This window comes from Astatotilapia calliptera, chromosome 11 (assembly GCF_900246225.1).
Source record: "Astatotilapia calliptera chromosome 11, fAstCal1.2, whole genome shotgun sequence".
Classification (NCBI taxonomy): domain Eukaryota; kingdom Metazoa; phylum Chordata; class Actinopteri; order Cichliformes; family Cichlidae; genus Astatotilapia; species Astatotilapia calliptera.
In genome coordinates this window covers 10,082,104-10,102,444 of record NC_039312.1, presented here as the reverse complement: position 1 = coordinate 10,102,444, position 20,341 = coordinate 10,082,104, and the positions used below count along the sequence as shown (strand labels likewise).

The 20,341-nt window shown below is 40.0% G+C and overlaps 3 protein-coding genes across 8 annotated transcripts in view; 1 reads left to right on the top strand and 2 right to left on the bottom strand.

Moving 5' to 3' along the window:
- Nucleotides 1-14,426, top strand: part of dnah5 (dynein, axonemal, heavy chain 5) — a 97,949-nt gene extending 83,523 nt beyond the window's left edge. Inside the window, 5 exon segments of the mRNA XM_026184650.1 lie at nt 7,285-7,500; nt 8,212-8,424; nt 9,882-10,034; nt 12,082-12,313; nt 13,282-14,426. Coding sequence (XP_026040435.1) covers nt 7,285-7,500; nt 8,212-8,424; nt 9,882-10,034; nt 12,082-12,313; nt 13,282-13,433 — 966 coding nt within the window. The 3' untranslated portion in view covers nt 13,434-14,426.
- Nucleotides 1,726-3,184, bottom strand: LOC113032015 (enkurin-like). The gene has a single exon (XM_026184649.1). It carries the CDS (start codon nt 2,868-2,870, stop codon nt 1,842-1,844), a length of 1,029 nt encoding a protein of 342 aa, XP_026040434.1. The 5' UTR covers nt 2,871-3,184; the 3' UTR covers nt 1,726-1,841.
- A 660-nt stretch (nt 14,427-15,086) lies between the features above and the next one.
- Nucleotides 15,087-20,341, bottom strand: part of adcy2a (adenylate cyclase 2a) — a 61,855-nt gene continuing 56,600 nt past the window's right edge. For 5 of the 6 annotated variants that reach the window (XM_026184648.1, XM_026184642.1, XM_026184644.1 and 2 more), the window contains 5 exons: nt 19,436-19,582; nt 19,155-19,265; nt 18,939-19,053; nt 17,735-17,859; nt 15,087-16,631 (listed from right to left, as the gene is read on the bottom strand). In XM_026184648.1, coding sequence (XP_026040433.1) covers nt 16,479-16,631; nt 17,735-17,859; nt 18,939-19,053; nt 19,155-19,265; nt 19,436-19,582 — 651 coding nt within the window. In that variant the 3' untranslated portion in view covers nt 15,087-16,478. Of the gene's footprint in view, nt 16,632-17,734; nt 17,860-18,938; nt 19,077-19,154; nt 19,266-19,435; nt 19,583-20,341 lie in introns of those variants that run through there. The other variant, XM_026184645.1, reaches the window with a different exon arrangement.

Here is a 20,341-nt window from a genome sequence, read left to right as displayed (position 1 = left end):
ACTACTTTAGATTTTACCTCTATATTTCACCTTTAAAAAAATCTTCTTCTTTTTTTTTTTGGCACAACCTCAAATATCTGAAATTTGAGTTAATTTTTCATTTATACTATATTTGCACAATAGATCTAAATTCAGACAAAAAAAATTCAAAATCCGAGTAGAAAATACTTGTCATTTTTACTGTAAAAGCCACAAACATGTTTAAGGAATTGTTTTCATAACTTGAAATGCGAATAGAAGTTGTACATTTGTAAAAATTATGCACAAGTTTTGCAAACAACTTTATGTTCAGTATAATATATGCAGGTTTTCTTCCTGAATACTATCGTTGTTTATATTTACTGCGGGAAGAAACGGTTTTTATAAGGAAAAACACTAGAAAGCACTCAGTCCCCCTCCCAACTCCCCCAGCCTTTCCTATTGGTGAAAAAATATACCATGTGGACCAATCAAAAAATGATAGGGCAACATAGCATTTAGTTGTTTACGAAGGCGGGCAGGTGTATACATATAGTTTGAGTCTGACGGCTCTTTGTTTGCTTCTCATCTGTAAACTCTGCATACTCTCTCATGTGATTCAGTTTGTTTTGAAAAGTCTCAACAGGATCTTGAGCTTTATTGTGAAAGGTTTACGTGGAAAACAAACAAGCGTACAGCGGAACCACGCGATGGTTTTACCGTCATTGTTGCTAACGAAAACACGTAAAAACAGGCACTTGCCCGCCCATAGTGTGGTTATATTAAATATAAGAGAAAGAGAGAACTTTAAGAAATTAATATAGCCACTAAGGTGACCGTCAAAACGATGAAAAATACTGCTGTAAACAGTTTATTTTACGACATCGCGAAACAAACGATAGCGTAATAGGAAACGATAGACATTTTTATATCGTCATTTGATATATATCGTTATATCGAACAGCCCTAACATACACTCTTATATTTGTACATATATTTATTCTTATAATTCTCAGATTTACCCATTCGTATATTTTGCTCGTTCTTATGTTATTGTATTTTGCACACCTCTGTTGCACACACATAAGAATTTCGCTCACATGTGCTGTACCAGTGTACCTGCACATGTTATGTGATACGGGAAATCTCCAATTTTTTTTAATTTTTAATTTTTTTTGAGATTAAATAATATACCATTGTAAAGACGACACAAGAGTTCCAGAGGCTCTTCTGGGAGCCAGAGTCGACCAGAAAAGGTTTCCCCGAGCTTGAGTCCTCTATGAAGAGCAGCCTTTCCTTATCGGCAGCGGTCACAGCCGCTACAGAGCGCTGGCAGGCTTGTTTCCCTGGGCCTTAAAACTGCAAAGGCGGCACGGTGCTGTCACGCTGATGGTAAAAACACAGGCCTTTACCACAGTGCCGCTGTGCCACTTTATTTTTTAACAAAACACTACGCTTTATGTATAAAGAACTGCCTATTCTACTACTTATTGAAGAAAAAGAATCCACAAAAGATTAGTTTTACTTTCTTTTATTTGTTCCAGATAAATTATAAATTATTTTTTAAAAAGCAATGAAATGCATCAGATGTCTCCCATGCTTTCTTTTCTGCTGTAATTTTTTTTTTTTTTGAACATAAATTGGTCTATTGAAAATAAAATGTAGTAAGAAACACTACATTTTTTCAATAGGCCAATTTATGTTTAAGAAAACCCCAACAATCAAATGATCCCATCTGAGCAAGCACTGGGCGACGGTGGGAAGGAAAAACTCCTTTGTCTTAAAAAGAAGAAACCTTCGACAGAACCAGGCTCAGATGGTGCGGCTTCTGTCAAGACCGGTTGGGGGTTAGGTAGTTAAAAAACTACTCTAACGGTACAGCACTACAGCTTTTTGGTGGAAATGGGTGGAAGGATGGGTGTTACACCTCGTTTCATTGGAGGTCTTACAGGTGGTCGGGGTGTAGATTCAGCTTTTTTACAAATAGGTGGCAGAGGGACAGGACTAGGTCGTGGAATTATAACTAGTTGGGTGGGAATAGGTTGTCTGTGAAGGTTCTCAGTCATGGGAATCGGTTGCTTTCCACTTCTGGATATAGGTGGAACACACATCCTACGAAAAGGTGGTAGGTTGTCGGTCGAGAAAGTTTCCTTTTTCGTTGGTTGTGTGACTTGAGGAGCGGGTGTCAACTTTGTGTTTTTCGGTCTAATGGGTGGCAGTGGAGTCCGCTGTAACTGTTGTTCGTCAGATGCATCTTCCCTGCCTACGTAAATGTATTTATGTTCCTCAAAAAGGGCAATGTCTTTTTCAACTTGACTCATTGCCTCTTCAAGAAACATTTTGTAATTGTATTTTTTGTGCTGTGAAGGGGAGATAGTAAAAGGGAGGGATTGATATTCAAAGTTTAGCTCATTAAACCTCCTCTTTAGGCCCTGGAGAATGTTTTGTTTCTCCTGTTCGGCCAGTGGTTTAACTGTTTCCTGTTGTTTTGTTAACCAGGCATCATTGTCCTGCTTAGCCTTTTCTTTCTCTGCCTTTCTTCTGCGCAGGTAGCCTGGAACGATTCCGTAATCGTTTTTCTGTAAATAAAAGGGGACAAGTCCAGATTTCTCAAGGAGCTGCTTGTCCCCTTTGCGTGTATCCACACAAGCAGGTTGAGCCATGACTTTCTTCATGCCTGTGTGTTCTGGTTTTTTCCTGAATGTGTGTTCAGGTTTTTCGCCTTCTGGCCTCTGTGGGCACATTTCGCGATGAGATGGGGCCTTAACTGTTCTTGGCACCATGGTCCTGTGTTCATTTTTATATTTATTTTCTAATACAATTGCTTCCCTGTATTTAGAAATATACATTTTAGGTTTGGGTGGAGGAAGAGTACTCACTCTACTTTGGGAGAAGGTTATAAGCGCTTTCATCTGAAAACACAATTCAATCGCTAGCTTAAATTCACCTGCAAGGGAATTCTACAACTGTGTGTCGAGGCACCCCTATTTATAGATTTTTATGGCCTGGCATGTGACATCATGGTGGCCTGGCATGTGACATCATGGTAGCCTGTCTTTGTTCTGTCATTTAAGCCCCACCCCCCTGGTTACTGTTGCTATTGTAACTATTATATTATGAATGCTGGTAGCTAGCATTCCACACACACACACATACACTTTTTGCCAAGGTTCCAGCTGCAGTCACCAAGACATGTAAATGTATTTAGTAACCCTCTGGGGTCCAGAGTATAATTGGCCGTTTTTGACTACTTTTGATTTTACCTCTATATTTCACCTTTAAAAAAATCTTCTTCTTTTTTTTTTTTGGCACAACCTCAAATATCTGAAATTTGAGTTAATTTTTCATTTATACTATATTTGCACAATAGATCTAAATTCAGACAAAAAAAATTCAAAATCCGAGTAGAAAATCTTGTCATTTTTACTGTAAAAGCCACAAACATGTTTAAGGAATTGTTTTCATAACTTGAAATGCGAATAGAAGTTGTACATTTGTAAAAATTATGCACAAGTTTTGCAAACAACTTTATGTTCAGTATAATATATGCAGGTTTTCTTCCTGAATACTATCGTTGTTTATATTTGCTGCGGGAAGAAACGGTTTTTATAAGGAAAAACACTAGAAAGCACTCAGTCCCCCTCCCAACTCCCCCAGCCTTTCCTATTGGTGAAAAAATATACCATGTGGACCAATCAAAAAATGATAGGGCAACATAGCATTTAGTTGTTTACGAAGGCGGGCAGGTGTATACATATAGTTTGAGTCTGACGGCTCTTTGTTTGCTTCTCATCTGTAAACTCTGCATACTCTCTCATGTGATTCAGTTTGTTTTGAAAAGTCTCAACAGGATCTTGAGCTTTATTGTGAAAGGTTTACGTGGAAAACAAACAAGCGTACAGCGGAACCACGCGATGGTTTTACCGTCATTGTTGCTAACGAAAACACGTAAAAACAGGCACTTGCCCGCCCATAGTGTGGTTATATTAAATATAAGAGAAAGAGAGAACTTTAAGAAATTAATATAGCCACTAAGGTGACCGTCAAAACGATGAAAAATACTGCTGTAAACAGTTTATTTTACGACATCACGAAACAAACGATAGCGTAATAGGAAACGATAGACATTGTTATATCGTCATTTGATATATATCGTTATATCGAACAGCCCTAACATACACTCTTATATTTGTACATATATTTATTCTTATAATTCTCAGATTTACCCATTCGTATATTTTGCTTGTTCTTATGTTATTGTATTTTGCACACCTCTGTTGCACACACATAAGAATTTCGCTCACATGTGCTGTACCAGTGTACCTGCACATGTTATGTGATGCGGGAAATCTCCAATTTTTTTTAATTTTTAAAATTTTTTTTGAGATTAAATAATATACCATTGTAAAGACGACACAAGAGTTCCAGAGGCTCTTCTGGGAGCCAGAGTCGACCAGAAAACGTTTCCCCGAGCTTGAGTCCTCTATGAAGAGCAGCCTTTCCTTATCGGCAGCGGTCACAGCCGCTACAGAGCGCTGGCAGGCTTGTTTCCCTGGGCCTTAAAACTGCAAAGGCGGCACGGTGCTGTCACGCTGATGGTAAAAAACACAGGCCTTTACCACAGTGCCGCTGTGCCACTTTATTTTTTAACAAAACACTATGCTTTATGTATAAAGAACTGCCTATTCTACTACTTATTGAAGAAAAAGAATCCACAAAAGATTATTTTTACTTTCTTTTATTTGTTCCAGATAAATTATAAATTATTTTTTAAAAAGCAATGAAATGCATCAGATGTCTCCCATGCTTTCTTTTCTGCTGTAATTTTTTTTTTTTTGAACATAAATTGGTCTATTGAAAATAAAATGTAGTAAGAAACACTACATTTTTTCAATAGGCCAATTTATGTTTAAGAAAACCCAACAATCAAATGATCCCATCTGAGCAAGCACTGGGCGACGGTGGGAAGGAAAAACTCCTTTGTCTTAAAAAGAAGAAACCTTCGACAGAACCAGGCTCAGATGGTGCGGCTTCTGTCAAGACCGGTTGGGGGTTAGGTAGTTAAAAAACTACTCTAACGGTACAGCACTACAGCTTTTTGGTGGAAATGGGTGGAAGGATGGGTGTTACACCTCGTTTCATTGGAGGTCTTACAGGTGGTCGGGGTGTAGATTCAGCTTTTTTACAAATAGGTGGCAGAGGGACAGGACTAGGTCGTGGAATTATAACTAGTTGGGTGGGAATAGGTTGTCTGTGAAGGTTCTCAGTCATGGGAATAGGTTGCTTTCCACTTCTGGATATAGGTGGAACACACATCCTACGAAAAGGTGGTAGGTTGTCGGTCGAGAAAGTTTCCTTTTTCGTTGGTTGTGTGACTTGAGGAGCGGGTGTCAACTTTGTCTTTTTCGGTCTAATGGGTGGCAGTGGAGTCCGCTGTAACTGTTGTTCGTCAGATGCATCTTCCCTGCCTACGTAAATGTATTTATGTTCCTCAAAAAGGGCAATGTCTTTTTCAACTTGACTCATTGCCTCTTCGAGAAACATTTTGTAATTGTATTTTTTGTGCTGTGAAGGGGAGATAGTAAAAGGGAGGGATTGATATTCAAAGTTTAGCTCATTAAACCTCCTCTTTAGGCCCTGGAGAATGTTTTGTTTCTCCTGTTCGGCCAGTGGTTTAACTGTTTCCTGTTGTTTTGTTAACCAGGCATCATTGTCCTGCTTAGCCTTTTCTTTCTCTGCCTTTCTTCTACGCAGGTAGCCTGGAACGATTCCGTAATCGTTTTTCTGTAAATAAAAGGGGACAAGTCCAGATTTCTCAAGGAGCTGCTTGTCCCTTTTGCGTGTATCCACACAAGCAGGTTGAGCCATGACTTTCTTCATGCCTGTGTGTTCTGTTTTTTTCCTGAATGTGTGTTCAGGTTTTTCGCCTTCTGGCCTCTGTGGGCACATTTCGCGATGAGATGGGGCCTTAACTGTTCTTGGCACCATGGTCCTGTGTTCATTTTTATATTTATTTTCTAATACAATTGCTTCCCTGTATTTAGAAATATACATTTTAGGTTTGGGTGGAGGAAGAGTACTCACTCTACTTTGGGAGAAGGTTATAAGCGCTTTCATCTGAAAACACAATTCAATCGCTAGCTTAAATTCACCTGCAAGGGAATTCTACAACTGTGTGTCGAGGCACCCCTATTTATAGATTTTTATGGCCTGGCATGTGACATCATGGTGGCCTGGCATGTGACATCATGGTAGCCTGTCTTTGTTCTGTCATTTAAGCCCCACCCCCCTGGTTACTGTTGCTATTGTAACTATTATATTATGAATGCTGGTAGCTAGCATTCCACACACACACAAACACACATATCTTTTGCCCAGTTTCCAGCTGCAGTCACCAAGACATGTAAATGTATTTATTAATCAGCACTTTTAATTCATTTACTTTTCCAAATGGTTATTTCCTTATCAAATACATTGTTTCATCCATTTTATCTGTGATGGCATTCGCTGGTAAAATCATCTGTGGTGTCTTTGAGGGAAAAATGATGGGACAGAGCCTTTCCACTCCTGATGATGCACCAGTACAAACGCAGCAGTGCGTGGGGAAGAAGAGCCAGCAGTCAGCTACGAGTTGGAGAGAATAGACAGTCTGTCCTCTCTTTGTGAAGGACTGATAGAAAAATTTCAGCACATACACATTTGTTGACAAAAAGACAAAGAAAGGATTTTAAACTTGTCAAGTTTCTTGTCGTCATTGTCCATGTTCACATGCAGCAACACCGAAAGCAGAGCTAATCATCACCACAGAGTAGTGACTCTTTAATGTGCCCAGTGAATACATTTAGCTGTGTTTGTGGGAAGCTTGTGGGTGATCTTTTCACTGCACTCACTTTATAGTAGCTGGCCAATGGCCTTTTACTAGAACTAGTATGAATCCCCTCTGTGTCACACCCCCCACAGTCATTTTAACGGGTGAAAAGAAGCAGCTGGTAACTCCACGTGTTCCAGTGGAGATGCTTGCTTTTTGTTCCTCCAACTTAGCCAACAACGAGCTTAGCAGTGACACAAACTGCAGTCCAATGAAGTAGCAGTTTAAAAACAAGGGAAAAAAACAAAATTAAACCAAAAAGCAGGTAGTAGTTCAACCGTTCCATATTGTATAGGATAGGTTTCCGCTATTGCAGGAATGAAAAGATGCTCCATGGGACGCTTTCACAGTGCTTACTGTGAAAGTAAAGAGAATGGACCATGGACATTCCCTGTCTGAATAGATTTGTCTCAGTGATGCAACCAACCTCGCTAACCATCACTGTTCCTCTTTCTCAGGGTCTCCCAGCCTACGACACTCCTGAGGTGTTTGGGCTGCACCCAAACGCAGACATAACCTTCCAGAGTAAACTGGCTAAGGACGTACTGGATACCATCCTCAGCATTCAGCCAAAAGACAGCTCATCAGGCGGAGGAGAAACCAGAGAATCTGTAGTGTCCAGGCTGGCTGACGACATGCTGGAAAAACTGCCTCCTGACTACGTACCTTTTGAAGTAAGCCTATGTGTATTTGCTTTGCAGAGCGAAGTGTGCAAAGCAACATGTGCAATGTCACTCCACTCACCTTGTGTGCTGTGTGCTCCTTGTGGCTGGTGCAGGCGGAGAGGTGGGGTGTAGTGTTTTTGACAGTAGAGTGTAAAGAAGACCAGAAATAGAAAGGAGTGTGTGTGAATGCAGCTGGATCTTGTTTTATTTTGGTGGCTGTGTCGCCGCTTTTTTTTTTTTTTTTTTTGTCGCTAAGAAAAAAATGAGGTGAGAGTGTGACTTTTCTGAGGCGAGGTGCAAAGCTCATCATGGAAAACTGTCACCTCACAACTCACCCCGCGAATGCCGCTTTCACTGCTGCTTGCGTGACTGTCTCTTCACACAGCGCATAAAGGCCTCCAAAATAGGAAAAAAAATTTTTTTTAAAAGATGTTTTAAAATGAATACAGCCTGCATGTGGAGCAGAAAGGCCCGTCAGAAATACAGAATATCTTCATTCCTATATTTGTTTCATTTTCAGTGAAGCAAACATGAATTCACCAATACTAACAACAGTAGTAGCTACGAACATGAAAAATGCAGCATAAAGCTCCACTTTAAATACAGTTTTTCCAGAGTAGATATTAAACTTTAGTGATCCCAGGTACATTTCCACATAATGAGATGGTGTGTTTTTACACATCTCTGTTGATATAATCTTTTCTGCCTTAATAAAACCAGGTGAGAGAGCATCTTCAGAAGATGGGTCCTTTCCAGCCTATGAACATCTTTCTGCGTCAGGAGGTCGATCGGATGCAGAGGATCATAGTTCTTGTCCGAAACACCTTGACAGACCTGAAGCTGGCTATTGATGGAACCATCATCATGAGTGAGAACCTGCGGGATGCCTTGGACTGCATGTACGATGCACGAATTCCTGCACGCTGGAAGAAGGTCAGTTGAGAGAATCACTGTGAGTTTATGTATGGGCTCAAATTGTGGTCATAAATATTTTGTACTTGTAAATGAGTTGTGTACTTGTAAATCAGGATTTGTATGTGTAAAAAGAATGTAGCATTTTCTGTAAATTCTGTGAATCTCGGGCAGCTCAACTTGCCTGAAGTGTTTCCAGCTGGGCACCGTGTACCTGCAGTCCAGTGTTTTAACCGATGCATGAAACTATACATTTTTAGACATAAGTTGTAACGGCCGCCGTTTTTTTTTTTTTTTGTGAGTATTTATTACACGGCGTGCTGCGGGGAAAAGCCTGTTCTAACGTTTGAGTCTAAGGTTTATTTTTTAGCACCTGACGGCTCTTTTTTGCTTCTCATCCATAAACACTGCATACTCTTTCACATGATTCAGTTTATTTTGGAAAGTCTCAATAGGATCTTGAGCTTTATTGTGGGAAAAAAAAAAATTTTTATATGTGGAAAATAAACAAGCGGACACGCGATGGTTTTACCGTCGTTGTTGCTAACGACAACGCATACAAACAGGTGCTTGTCCATCCGTAGTGTGGTTATATTAAATATAAGAGAAAGAGAGAAATTTAAGAAATGAATATATCCACTACAGTGACCATCAAAACGATGAAAAAATATTGCTGTAAACAGTTTATTTTGCGACACTACGAAACAAACGATAGCGTAAAATGAAATTATAGACGTTTTTATATTGAACAGTCCTATGAAAGGTGATCATTTTATCTCCGGTGAAAGCTTCTAACAACTATTCAATACAGAGTACTAGATGGCCCAGAGGCACAAATTAATACCTCAGATCAGATTTTAGTGCTATCAGCTTTGTTATTTAGTGTCCTTGAGGTTTAGTTGTAGCACACGGGATAATTGATGCTCTTACAAGGGACATTGTCATTATCAGACCAAACTCTAACTTGTTTGTCGTTTGGGCCGTGTTCGTGCTCCTTTTTTATTAATGTACTCATTGTTATAATTGTATACACAGCACACAAATCCATCTCAGTGATAAAGGAAATGGAAATAAGAAACTTTGTTCTGATGCCATACTAAAGCAAACAATAAAAAGCTAGGACTTTTTTTAGGGCTTTTTGTTTTTTTTAGAATTATTTAGCTGACAGTCAGGCTGCATTCACAAACACAGCATTGTTAGAATAATTCAGACTGGAATGGGATTCCTGGCTGCAATGCCGACTTCTTTTACCTGCAGTTTTATCCTTTTTCTGAATCATTTGCCTCCAGTCTATTGTGTTCTGTTGTATTTTTTTTTCCATTGTGTCAAGTCTCTTTTTTTCACTTGCCCACACCATGTTTCATAATCCATGTCTTATCTCCCCTTTTCTTCTCAGAGCCACCTGGATGACATGTTTCAGCGTTTTATTGTACTCTTTTGCTCATGTTATTGTTTGTCTGTCTCCTTGTTGTTTTCAGTCATCGTGGGCCTCCAGCACCCTGGGGTTCTGGTTCACGGAGCTGCTTGAGCGGAACCGTCAGTTCCAGGCCTGGATCTTTGAAGGGAGACCCAACTGCTTCTGGATGACAGGTTTCTTCAACCCGCAGGGCTTCCTGACAGCCATGAGACAGGTACGCACGACATCAGGCTACCTACCATTTACCCACAGCAAGGGAAAAGACCAGATGGCACGCAGAGGGAGAAGCAGGCACACAGCCACATTTACACACGCATGCAAACATGCACAGACACAAACACATACACAGGGACCTGCAAGTAGCAGTAGTTATTTTTTTACAATGCATGAAATTCATTTTGCATTCAGACAATATGCTGAATTTGTCTTTAAATCCTATCCCTGTTGTGAATTCTGCAGGCACAAGCATGGTAAATGGCAATTTTTGTATGAAATTGCCGTTCCTAGTCTTCCTCTCTGACCATTTCTATCTATTGGTGCCATTTGTGTGCTCTGATCTGGCCAATACTGGTAGATTGGCAGAAAGTGGGAATAGTTTTATGGGGGAACAACATCTGTATTATACCTGTACTTTACTCCTGCCATCTGTGGTTCCAATTTTGCATCACAAGTACATGACAGCAAATGTATGTTTAAAGTTTTCTGGAAAAGTGAGAGCAGATGGGATCTACAACTTGAAGAGATTTTGAATGTTAAATAATTTATTTAGCAAATCCAGTGATTTATCAGTTTTGAAAGGCTGTAATGTTTAATTCAATTCAATTGTATTTATATAGCTCCAAATCACAACAACAGTCACCTCAAGGTGCTTCACATTGTAAGGTAAAAACCCTACAATAATATAGAAACAAAAAAACCCCAAAATCAGACAACCCATCTTTGAGAAAACAATTGGTGACAGTGGGGAGACAAAACTCCCTTTTAACAAGAAGACACCTCCAGCAGAACCAGGCTCAGGGAGGGGAAACAGGACAGGAGCAATACAACAAATATTTAAAGAGCTCATGTATATGAAGATAATTGAGTGCAGGCTCAAGCTTGTATCATTGCTCTTGTAATGATACAAGCCACGATTGGGGCGATCGTGGCTCAAGAGTTGGGTGTTCGCCTTGTAATCGGAAGGTTGCCGGTTCGAGCCCCGGCTTGGACAGTCTCGGTCGTTGTGTCCTTGGGCAAGACACTTCACCTGTTGCCTACTGGTGGTGGTCAGAGGGCCCGGTGGCGCCAGTGTCCGGCAGCCTCGCCTCTGTCAGTGCGCCCCAGGGTGGCTGTGGCTACAATGTAGCTTGCCATCACCAGTGTGTGAATGTGTGTGTGAATGGGTGGATGACTGGATATGTAAAGCGCTTTGGGGTCCTTAGGGACTAGTAAAAGCACTATATAAATACAGGCCATTTACCATTGTAAGGTAAACAATTCCTCCATGCTACTGAACTTTTATCTTGGGGGTTTGAATCTAATAGTTTGCTGAACATATACTTTGATTGGTGGCTTAAATCAGTGTGTTTTTAACTGAATTTGGTGGTAAACAGGAGTCGTATTACATACAGTAACAGTGAAAATGAACTGAAGTGTAGACCTGAGAGTTGCAGTATGCACTGAGTAAAGGATTCTACTTCCAAGTGAATATTTTGAAGAGCCTGGATCTTTCACCCGGATAAAGGAAATATTGAGGATGTAGATTTCTGTATTTTACTAAGAAGAGATTTGTTTGACTACTGATAGATACCAAATATAGCCCTCAGTCCTACCACTGAGCGTCTCAGGAGATGTACTTTTATTATCCCACAGGCATCACAAACTACCTACATTGTTCTCTGATTCTGTGTAATGTGCCTGAAGTTGCTAGCTTGTTTTATCTGAGATGGGTATGTGCCTGCCTTTGTCATTTGTTATCAGTCTCTGTCTCTCCCAAGTTTGCCCACTAAGGATTTCTTCTTTTAAACTTGAAAATGAGAATAAAATGACTGAGGCCATAAAATACTCACATTTCACTTAATTTGTCATACTGGAGTTTTTTTTTTTTCCTTTTGCAACATCATCTCACAAAACAACTCTTGTGATGGAGTTCACTTATCTCCCAGTAGTGTATTTTGGTGTTCCTATTGTTACAGACCTTTTATCAAAATTGATTTTCATGTGGGAAAACCATTTCAAAATGTCACTTCTGTCATTTATGTGCCATTCACATGTACTCGCAGGAGATCACTCGGGCGAACAAGGGTTGGGCCCTGGACCGCATGGTGCTGTGCAACGAGGTGACGAAGTGGATGAAGGATGACATCAACCAGCCGCCCACAGAGGGAGTGTACGTCTATGGTCTTTACCTGGAGGGAGCTGGCTGGGACCGCCGCAACTGCAAACTTATTGACTCCAAACCCAAAGTTCTCTTTGAGATGATGCCAGTGATCAGGATGTATGCTGAGAATAATGGTGAGTTATATTATTTAGGAACAGTGTGGAGGGGAAATAAAAAAAACAAATCTTTTGGTGGAGCAGCTTTATATCCTACCTGTCTTCTCAATGTTTGCATCCCACACAGTCACTCCTTGGATGTAACATTTAAATGTCAAGCAGAATAAGTGTTATTTATTTTGTCTGGGAATAGATTACCAGCAGTATGTGGCACAGTGTTTGTTCTGGATAAGGCCAACGTATATTCAGACAGACACAGACCCCCATGGATGCCTGCGAGCAAGGCTTCCTGGGAAATGAACTAATGATACGCATAATGCAGTTTGTTTACACCACGTCCCCTCCCAGCATTTCCCATACGAAGGCAGCCTGCTACGTTTGAGTGTGTCAGTGCAAAGGAGACTGCTAAAGGGATGCTTCAGTAGACAAGTGCTTGGTGTGTGTGCCGTGCACGTGTGTAGGCATGAGGTACAAGAGGTTGGAAAGCTGCTCTACTTAATTTTCACTCATGCAAAGGGATTAGTTCCATCCTTGTCCACATACAGTGTCATTTGTAAAGACACAACAAGCCTGTTTGTTTGCTCTGAGAAAATTATTTTTAGTTTTTTCCCTGCTGATGCATGAGCAAGGAGCACTGCTGTTGCTATTCTACTGGCAGACTAACAGCAAAACAAGCAGCAGACTGGCTAAAGAACTATAAAATGGTGCTGAGGGAGTACTGGGTAATAAGCGTGCTCTCCTAATTCGAGCTGATTCCTAACTACATAAAAACAGATGTTTCTTTTGAGCACAGCTGGGTGTCCCAGTGGCATCTCTGCACTGATGTAAATATTTCATTGAATTGAAATGATTCTAGTTAGAAACACAATTAAGGCACAGTTTGGCAGCTGCTGCTCTCTCTCATTAGTTTTCATGAAAAATGCCATTTTTGATTTTTCTCTTTCCACTTTCTGCAGCAAATGCCTTGTTTCTTTTCTGTGTTGCAGGTGTAAAAGACTCCCGCCTCTATTCCTGTCCAATCTACAAGAAGCCCACCAGGACAGATGTAAACTACATCGCAGCTGTAGACCTGAAAACCTCTCTTCCTCCAGAATACTGGATCCTGCGTGGAGTGGCGCTCCTTTGTGACGTCAAATGACTGTTTCATATTGAACACTGACACATACAGCCATTATTCATTTTCCCTCAGTTATAGGGATGGTTAAGTGTGCAGGATTAAAAAGCTCTCATCAAGGTTAAATCTATTTTTAGCATCATTTCTGTATTAGGGAAATATGCAGCTCCATAGTAAAGGAACAAACAAAGTGACTAACAAATTTTTACAGTCAGTGTCAGGAATTGTGGATAGATACTGGGTGTTTCTGTGCAGTCAGGCCAAGGTCAGACCCAGAATTAGCACGTTCAAAAACATCATGTCAGTGTTTTTTGTTTTTGCTTGAGGTCAACAGAAGCATAGACGTCTGTAGTGTGGCTGCTAAAGGTCCTGTGTAAATGTTCGAATACTCTGGTATGAAGCCCCCTGTCTCTTTGGGTTTCCTCTTTTCATTCAGACTAGTTGGACCAAAATGATCTGTTTTTGAAATAATTTACACCCTAAAGTCCAGACATATCGTAGCCATCTGCATGCTCATCCAGTGTCAAGTCTGTACAGTATTCTAAAGGTAAACCAAAGACCTTTATTCTAGTTATGATGTATGTATTATAGTGACATCGTCAGCTCATTTGATTACTCACACAGTCCAGTTTCATTTGACGAATAATATCAGTTCAGCACGTACTGTACGGCTTTTCATTACAAATCCTGACATGTTAATGAACTGAGCTTGTCATATTCGAAGAATCCTGAGGGTAAATAAATTCACTGTAGCACTGAAATACATAGAAATTTTAATTAAGTTTTTACAAAAAACAACTTGCATCATCAAAACATCAAAACACTTTTTTGGTAGTATTTTCTTTTCTTACAAAACCACCATATCATATGTGATCTAAAGCTACCCTGTACACAGGTCAGGCATGGATTTCCCAAGAAAGTCTTAAATGTTTGTAGTTTTTTAATTGAACCTGTTTTGTAAATCTTTGTGGCTCACCGGGGCCAGGTGCATATAAAACTGTGTACCCACAAACAAAAGTCTGCAGTCTTTCTGTCAGGGTCGCAATATAAAGTGCATGCTAAGATAAAACATTTTATAGCACAGTTTGTAGAGTCACCAAATGTGTCATGTTATGTGTGTCTGGATGCCATTTTAACCTTTGTCCCGCCTTCCCACATTCAAATCAGCTTTTATTTACAAAAAAGAGAGATGAGCTCATGTGCAGATGCAAACTGGATCCAAAGATGAAATAACAGTTTAACACTTTAACATTGAAGGAATTTACTTTAGTGCAGGACCTTAGAGAAGCTTTAATGTATGCTGTTTATTTTAACTTAAAGGCTGGGTAAACTGTATTTAAATGACAATCCGTCACATGAATTCAGTTTAGGCTTACAGTGCCAAATCACAACAACAAGGTGCTTTCTACTGTAACATACAGACCTTACAGTTAATCTGGATGAATGATGGCAAAATTGTAACCTTCATAATGTGTGTTTGTCACGGTTTTTTGGTCATTTTAACTCACACTGAATCAGACTACATATTTAACTGCTGAAAATAACATTACGAAGTCACCGTTGAGGATTTTTTTCCTAATTAGATCATCCAAGAAAACTTGGAAGAAAAAGACGCATGATTTTACAGAAAGGTTTATCATTCATGTTTTCATTTTAATCTCTTATTTATTCTGCTTGTGGCTCTAAAAAAAAAAAAACACCCCCAACTATGTACACCTGTTTTTAAGTGTGCAAAGGGTGTCCATTGTTACGGCACATCCTGTTATAAATTGCATGAAAGCAATGTGTTTGTACACATCTCAAGTCATTTATGCAACTGGCCCCAGATTTTCCATTTTCAGCAAGCACTGACAAATCTGATCAATGTCCTAATCACGTCAGTCAATGCAGCCAAGGAGAAACTGGAAAGACTGTTTTGGAAAACACCACCCTGCATGAATATCAGAATATATTCATAGATTCTACTTTTCATTTGTTTTTCCTATTATAGTCCTAGACTGTTTGTAAAATACATCTAAGACTTGGTGCTTCTAACAAGGTCGATGGACTTATGTACACATGGTACACCTTGTTTTCTGGCTGGTTTTTTTCTTCTTCTTAACAAGACACATTTTACCTTTGCAACAGTGGCTGTGACATTTTCACTTGTATTGGTTTGACCTTTGCTTTCATTTTAATATCAGATTTTTCATTTCTGGCCTTTTGTGTTACCCTAGGACTTTGCTTGAGTTCGGGAAGCAGGTAAAAGTTAGTGGTTAATTCATACCCTCTGTTATCTTTGGGGCGCCAAAGTCTTTATAAGACTCTGCTGAAAATTGTTGCCATGCAGTTATTCTTCTGCATTCATATGGTGCTGAAATAACACAAACAACGAGTTCCCAAACGGAGAACGCACATAAATCCCCTTCAAGTGAGAACAGCAGCTCAACAAATCCAGCCAAAACTGTGACGTAGTTGTTGGCGTCTGTACACAAAAAAAATGGTAGAACAATGAAAATGTTTGGTGCCAAGAGTTGGTAAATGGTGCAATTAAAGCAGATAAAAGTACAAAGACAAGAAACTGTCTTCCTAACTCTGGAAATGCTGCCATGTTAGGGGCATGCAGAGTCAAAAGTTATTTGGCATCCAAACTGTATCCTGTAGGGTGAGATAGGTTTTGATGCACCTTGCTGATAAGGGGTTTCTATGATAAAGCAACTACCACAAGCCTCCCAGAACTGAGGCAGAATATTAATTCAGCCCATTGGAGATTTTCACTCTCATTGAACTTGTACATTATTACATCAGACTGACTTGTGCAACTGTGTTTTTTCCAGCTCCCACATTCACATTACAGTATATTTTTAGGTGTTACTGCCTATCTCCTGTACATGCTACACTTACAGTTACATAAGTGACAAAATGTATACTACAGCTGTGGCATAGGTAATTTGTAACGCAACAGTAAATCCGATTTTTACCTCCTTGTAGATCAGGTCCCTTTATGCCCCACACTTTATAAAAGCAGCACTGAGAAATTCAAACCTCTTCAATCTGAAACAAAAGTCTTCGTGCCTGTGTAAATCAGGCTCAGGGCATTACGTTCCCCTGTGACAGGGACCGAGTCATCTCCGTGTGCACAAAGAAGGTCCTAAGCTCTCCTTTGCCCTTGACATTGATGATGCCTCTACAAGAGCACATGTACCCCAAGGTTAGAAGGATGTCACTCGTCTCCTCCGTCACCTGCAGGGAGAACCAGATGGGTGATGACCATTTTGCTCATCTTACATGACTGAATTAAATTCCTACAGGCAAAAATACTCAGCTGTCCACGGGAAAATTCTGCTGACCATTAACTCATCAGTAAACGGTTCTTCTTCGATGCAGTGCTTCATTAAAATCCACTGACAGCAGGATTGCGGTTGGATACCTCTTGTTTAAAGTCTAACATTTACGTTCATTTTTAGCCCTAACAGCAAAATGTGTGAGTCAAGCAGAGTTGCCAACACTGGTGCATATTTGGATTCGGTCGTTAATAGATGAATTAAACAAAAACATAAAAATTCAATGTGTAAGTTAAAGCGAGAGAGTACTCCCAAAGCACAAAGATGAAATACTGTGTGAACAACAAGCAAACAACATTGAAAGCCTGGGAATTTTACCATGAGTAAAAGTGACATTCTGGTAGGCAATATCAATGCTACTTTAAAAGAAATTGTCTTATTTCTGCCTTCTATCTGTCTTAAAATATCAACCGGAAATCATGGAATGCAATTGCGAGCCCTGTAGTTGTGCCGCACTGCACAGCAGATGGCTCTATCAAATGTGTACAGGCCGCGAAATGTAATACAGCCCTCTGAAGACTGAATGATTGCCACAGCCACATGCCATGCAGCAGCTGAAAAACCATTCTGTCTTATCAGTGCTCAGACATGACATAAGATAGGATTTGACGATGCCATGTGATGTCAAGAAGATGAGATGTCCTTGCTGTAATAAATGGCACATAAGAAAGAAGAGTTTTATCTTTTTAAGCATCCGTATTGCCATTTAAATGTCTGCAGTATGAAGAAGGAGGTCTGCTGGTCCTTTGAAAGAAACTATCAGAATAAAATACCAGCTGATGTTTGACAGCTGTCTTAACATTTAGTATTGCAGTGAATAGGCAGGGTAAGTGGGGTTTTTTTTAATTTTATTTATGTCTTTAATTTAGTGTGTGAATGTGTGTGTGAATGGGTGGATGACTGAATGTAGTGTAAAGCGCTTTGGGGTCCTATGGACTAGAAAAGCGCTATACAAATGCAGGCCATTTACCATTAAACTCAAACGTTCCCCAAATCATTTACCTGTATTTTCCCCAGGACTCCGGTGCTGTCCATTCTGCTGGCTACATTCACAGTGTTTCCCCAGATATCATACTGGGGTTTCTGGGCCCCAATGACTCCAGCTATCACTGGACCATGGTTAATACCTGACAAAGGAAACATTTTAGTAAACCTTTCAGACAGTGTCCCTATTGCTGCCATTCATTTGGAATTACCTTATTATTTTATAGTTACAAATATAAACTGCTTTTTTAGATTTCCTACTTGTTGAAAATGTATCAAAATCAAATGTTGATGCCACTGATTAACTATTGAGTGCTGCTCAAAGCCGACTTGAGCAGGAACCCTACTGCTTTGAGAACGAACAAAGCTTTTCACAAGATTTCATCAGAACATGAAACAGAGGGCGAGCTAAATGCAGCTCAACTCTTAATCCCCAGCAGTCTGGAGGCTGTTCGCAGCACTGAGATGACACTGGGCCTCTCTTTGACTGAGCTTCTGACTCAGTCTCCAGATTGTTGGAAATTGCAATCTGCTCAAGTGTGCAGGAGGCGCATACAGTCTCACAGCTACTGGTTCGGTCCAGTCCCAGTGGGTGAGGGTGTGTACGGCTCTCTCATGGAGCATTTTCAGCCCCATCTGGAAGCAGCAGGGATGTACAGTCACTCACGCACACTGCTGAGTTAATGGTGCATCCCATGCTGAGATCTTAAGACACAGGTTGAAGGTATCGAACTCTGACTCTTATTGCACAGAGGGAGCTGGAGTATGCCTTCCTGCTGTTCTACCTCTTATTTTAGTCTTACTGCATAAATAAGCGTTAGTCTTGTTTTTTTCAGACATCTGTGCACTCTACATCTTACAGGAACTCTACACAAACAAGGGATGCATAGAGGCTCCATGACAGTGCAATTTTGGATGTATTGCAGTCAAGCTGATTCCTGCTTTTCATACAAAACTCTAGAAGTGGGATTCCAGAAAATATCATAACGAGAAGGCGGCAACAAGGAATGAAACTCCCACTGCAGTGATAGTATCTTGTTACATCATGTCATTTACCTGAAACGAGCTGTGGAATTTAATTAATCAGTTTAAACCACTCATTTTCAATTCTCATGTGAGGTCAGTACACTTAAATATGTGAACGATTACAGTGTAGTCCTGTATATATAAAATATTATATACATTACTTTGTATTTAATTTCAGCTTCTCTGCATAACTCACCAACTCTGAGTTTGAAGTCATTGAACGAGTGTTTGTTGATAAGATCCAGTTTTCCCATCAAGGCAAATGCAAACTCTACCATGGTCCCTATGTGCATATACTGCCTGTCATGTTCCTGGGAAACATAAAAAAGCACAACTAGAAACACATTAGGTTCTTGCATAATGTGCATACGGCAGTCACACAAAAATGATGATGTCTTTGTAATGGGCCTACCTGTGATGTGTATTCAGGCCCTGGCGATGTGTTCAGCCCAGTAGCAGCCATATAAGTGCTGCCAATGGTCTTGATCTTTTCCACACCGCTGAACTTCGGTTTGGAAAGCAACTACACATGGAAATACAAACACAGCTCAACTGAATAAAACCCAAATTTATAGCAGCACAGACAATAAAACCTAATTGTATGAATCTGTAAAAAGCAATGCTCTTCACTGAGTCAAGCAGTGCAATGGTATCACGGTTTCTGTCTGTTTTTGTGGTGATCTGGGTATTTACCTCATCAAAGTCAGCAATGATTTCGTTGAGGAGCCTGAGGCACTCTAATCCTTCTTTGTTGACGTCAGACTCAGTGTAGAACTCTTTAAAGTCTGGGATAGAGGCAAACATGACACACACCAGGTCGTAGGACTGGTGGTACAGATCCTGCATGACAAAGAGAAGCAGAAGACGGAGTGGAGTCGTTAGCTTGTGCAGGTGCAAAACAATGCTGTAAAATTTGTTATGAAACTGATAAATTACAGATGAAGAGATTTTGAAAGACAAATATGGGATCTGCACCGCATATTGGGGGGTTTCTGTGTTTTATTCAGACCTAAAAAAAACTTCACAAGTAAAAATCAATCACTGGGCAGCACATGAAACATAATTGACAAATTAAAGGAGGCAAATCACCCAAACCACCATCCAAAAAAACAACAAACAGTTGCTTTAAATCTCATTAGAGCATCTTGTTCTTGGACCCTGTTCAAGAACAGAAATGAAGTCAACTGCTGACTCGTCACTCAGGATTTCTGCAGCAGATGCTGCTCTCCTGTTTAATCTTACATGACCTCCAGGATGCCACATTCTCTGAACTCCCTCAGATCTAAAACTTCAGGGGATGTAACAGGATTTACAGCGATGAATGAGTCATGCGAGGCATCATACTGTCACACTACAAAACAAGTGTCAGGTTCATTTAAAGTTTGCACTTTCAAAATAAAAATCTGAGCTTTAGCCCTTATTATTTTAATAAACAACCAATGAATATTTCAGTTTAAATTAATCACACATTTTAAAACAGTGTATTCAATATTTTGCATTTGACAATTGTGTCTTGATATCCTGAATTAAACATCCTTCTTTTGTGATGCATCAGCGAATGAACGCAAAAGAACTTTGCACATAAACAAGCACTTTGAA

Excerpts from the sequence above, each read along its gene's own strand:
- LOC113032015 (XM_026184649.1), bottom strand. The coding sequence starts at position 2,870 with ATGAAAGCGCTTATAACCTTCTCCCAAAGTAGAGTGAGTACTCTTCCT.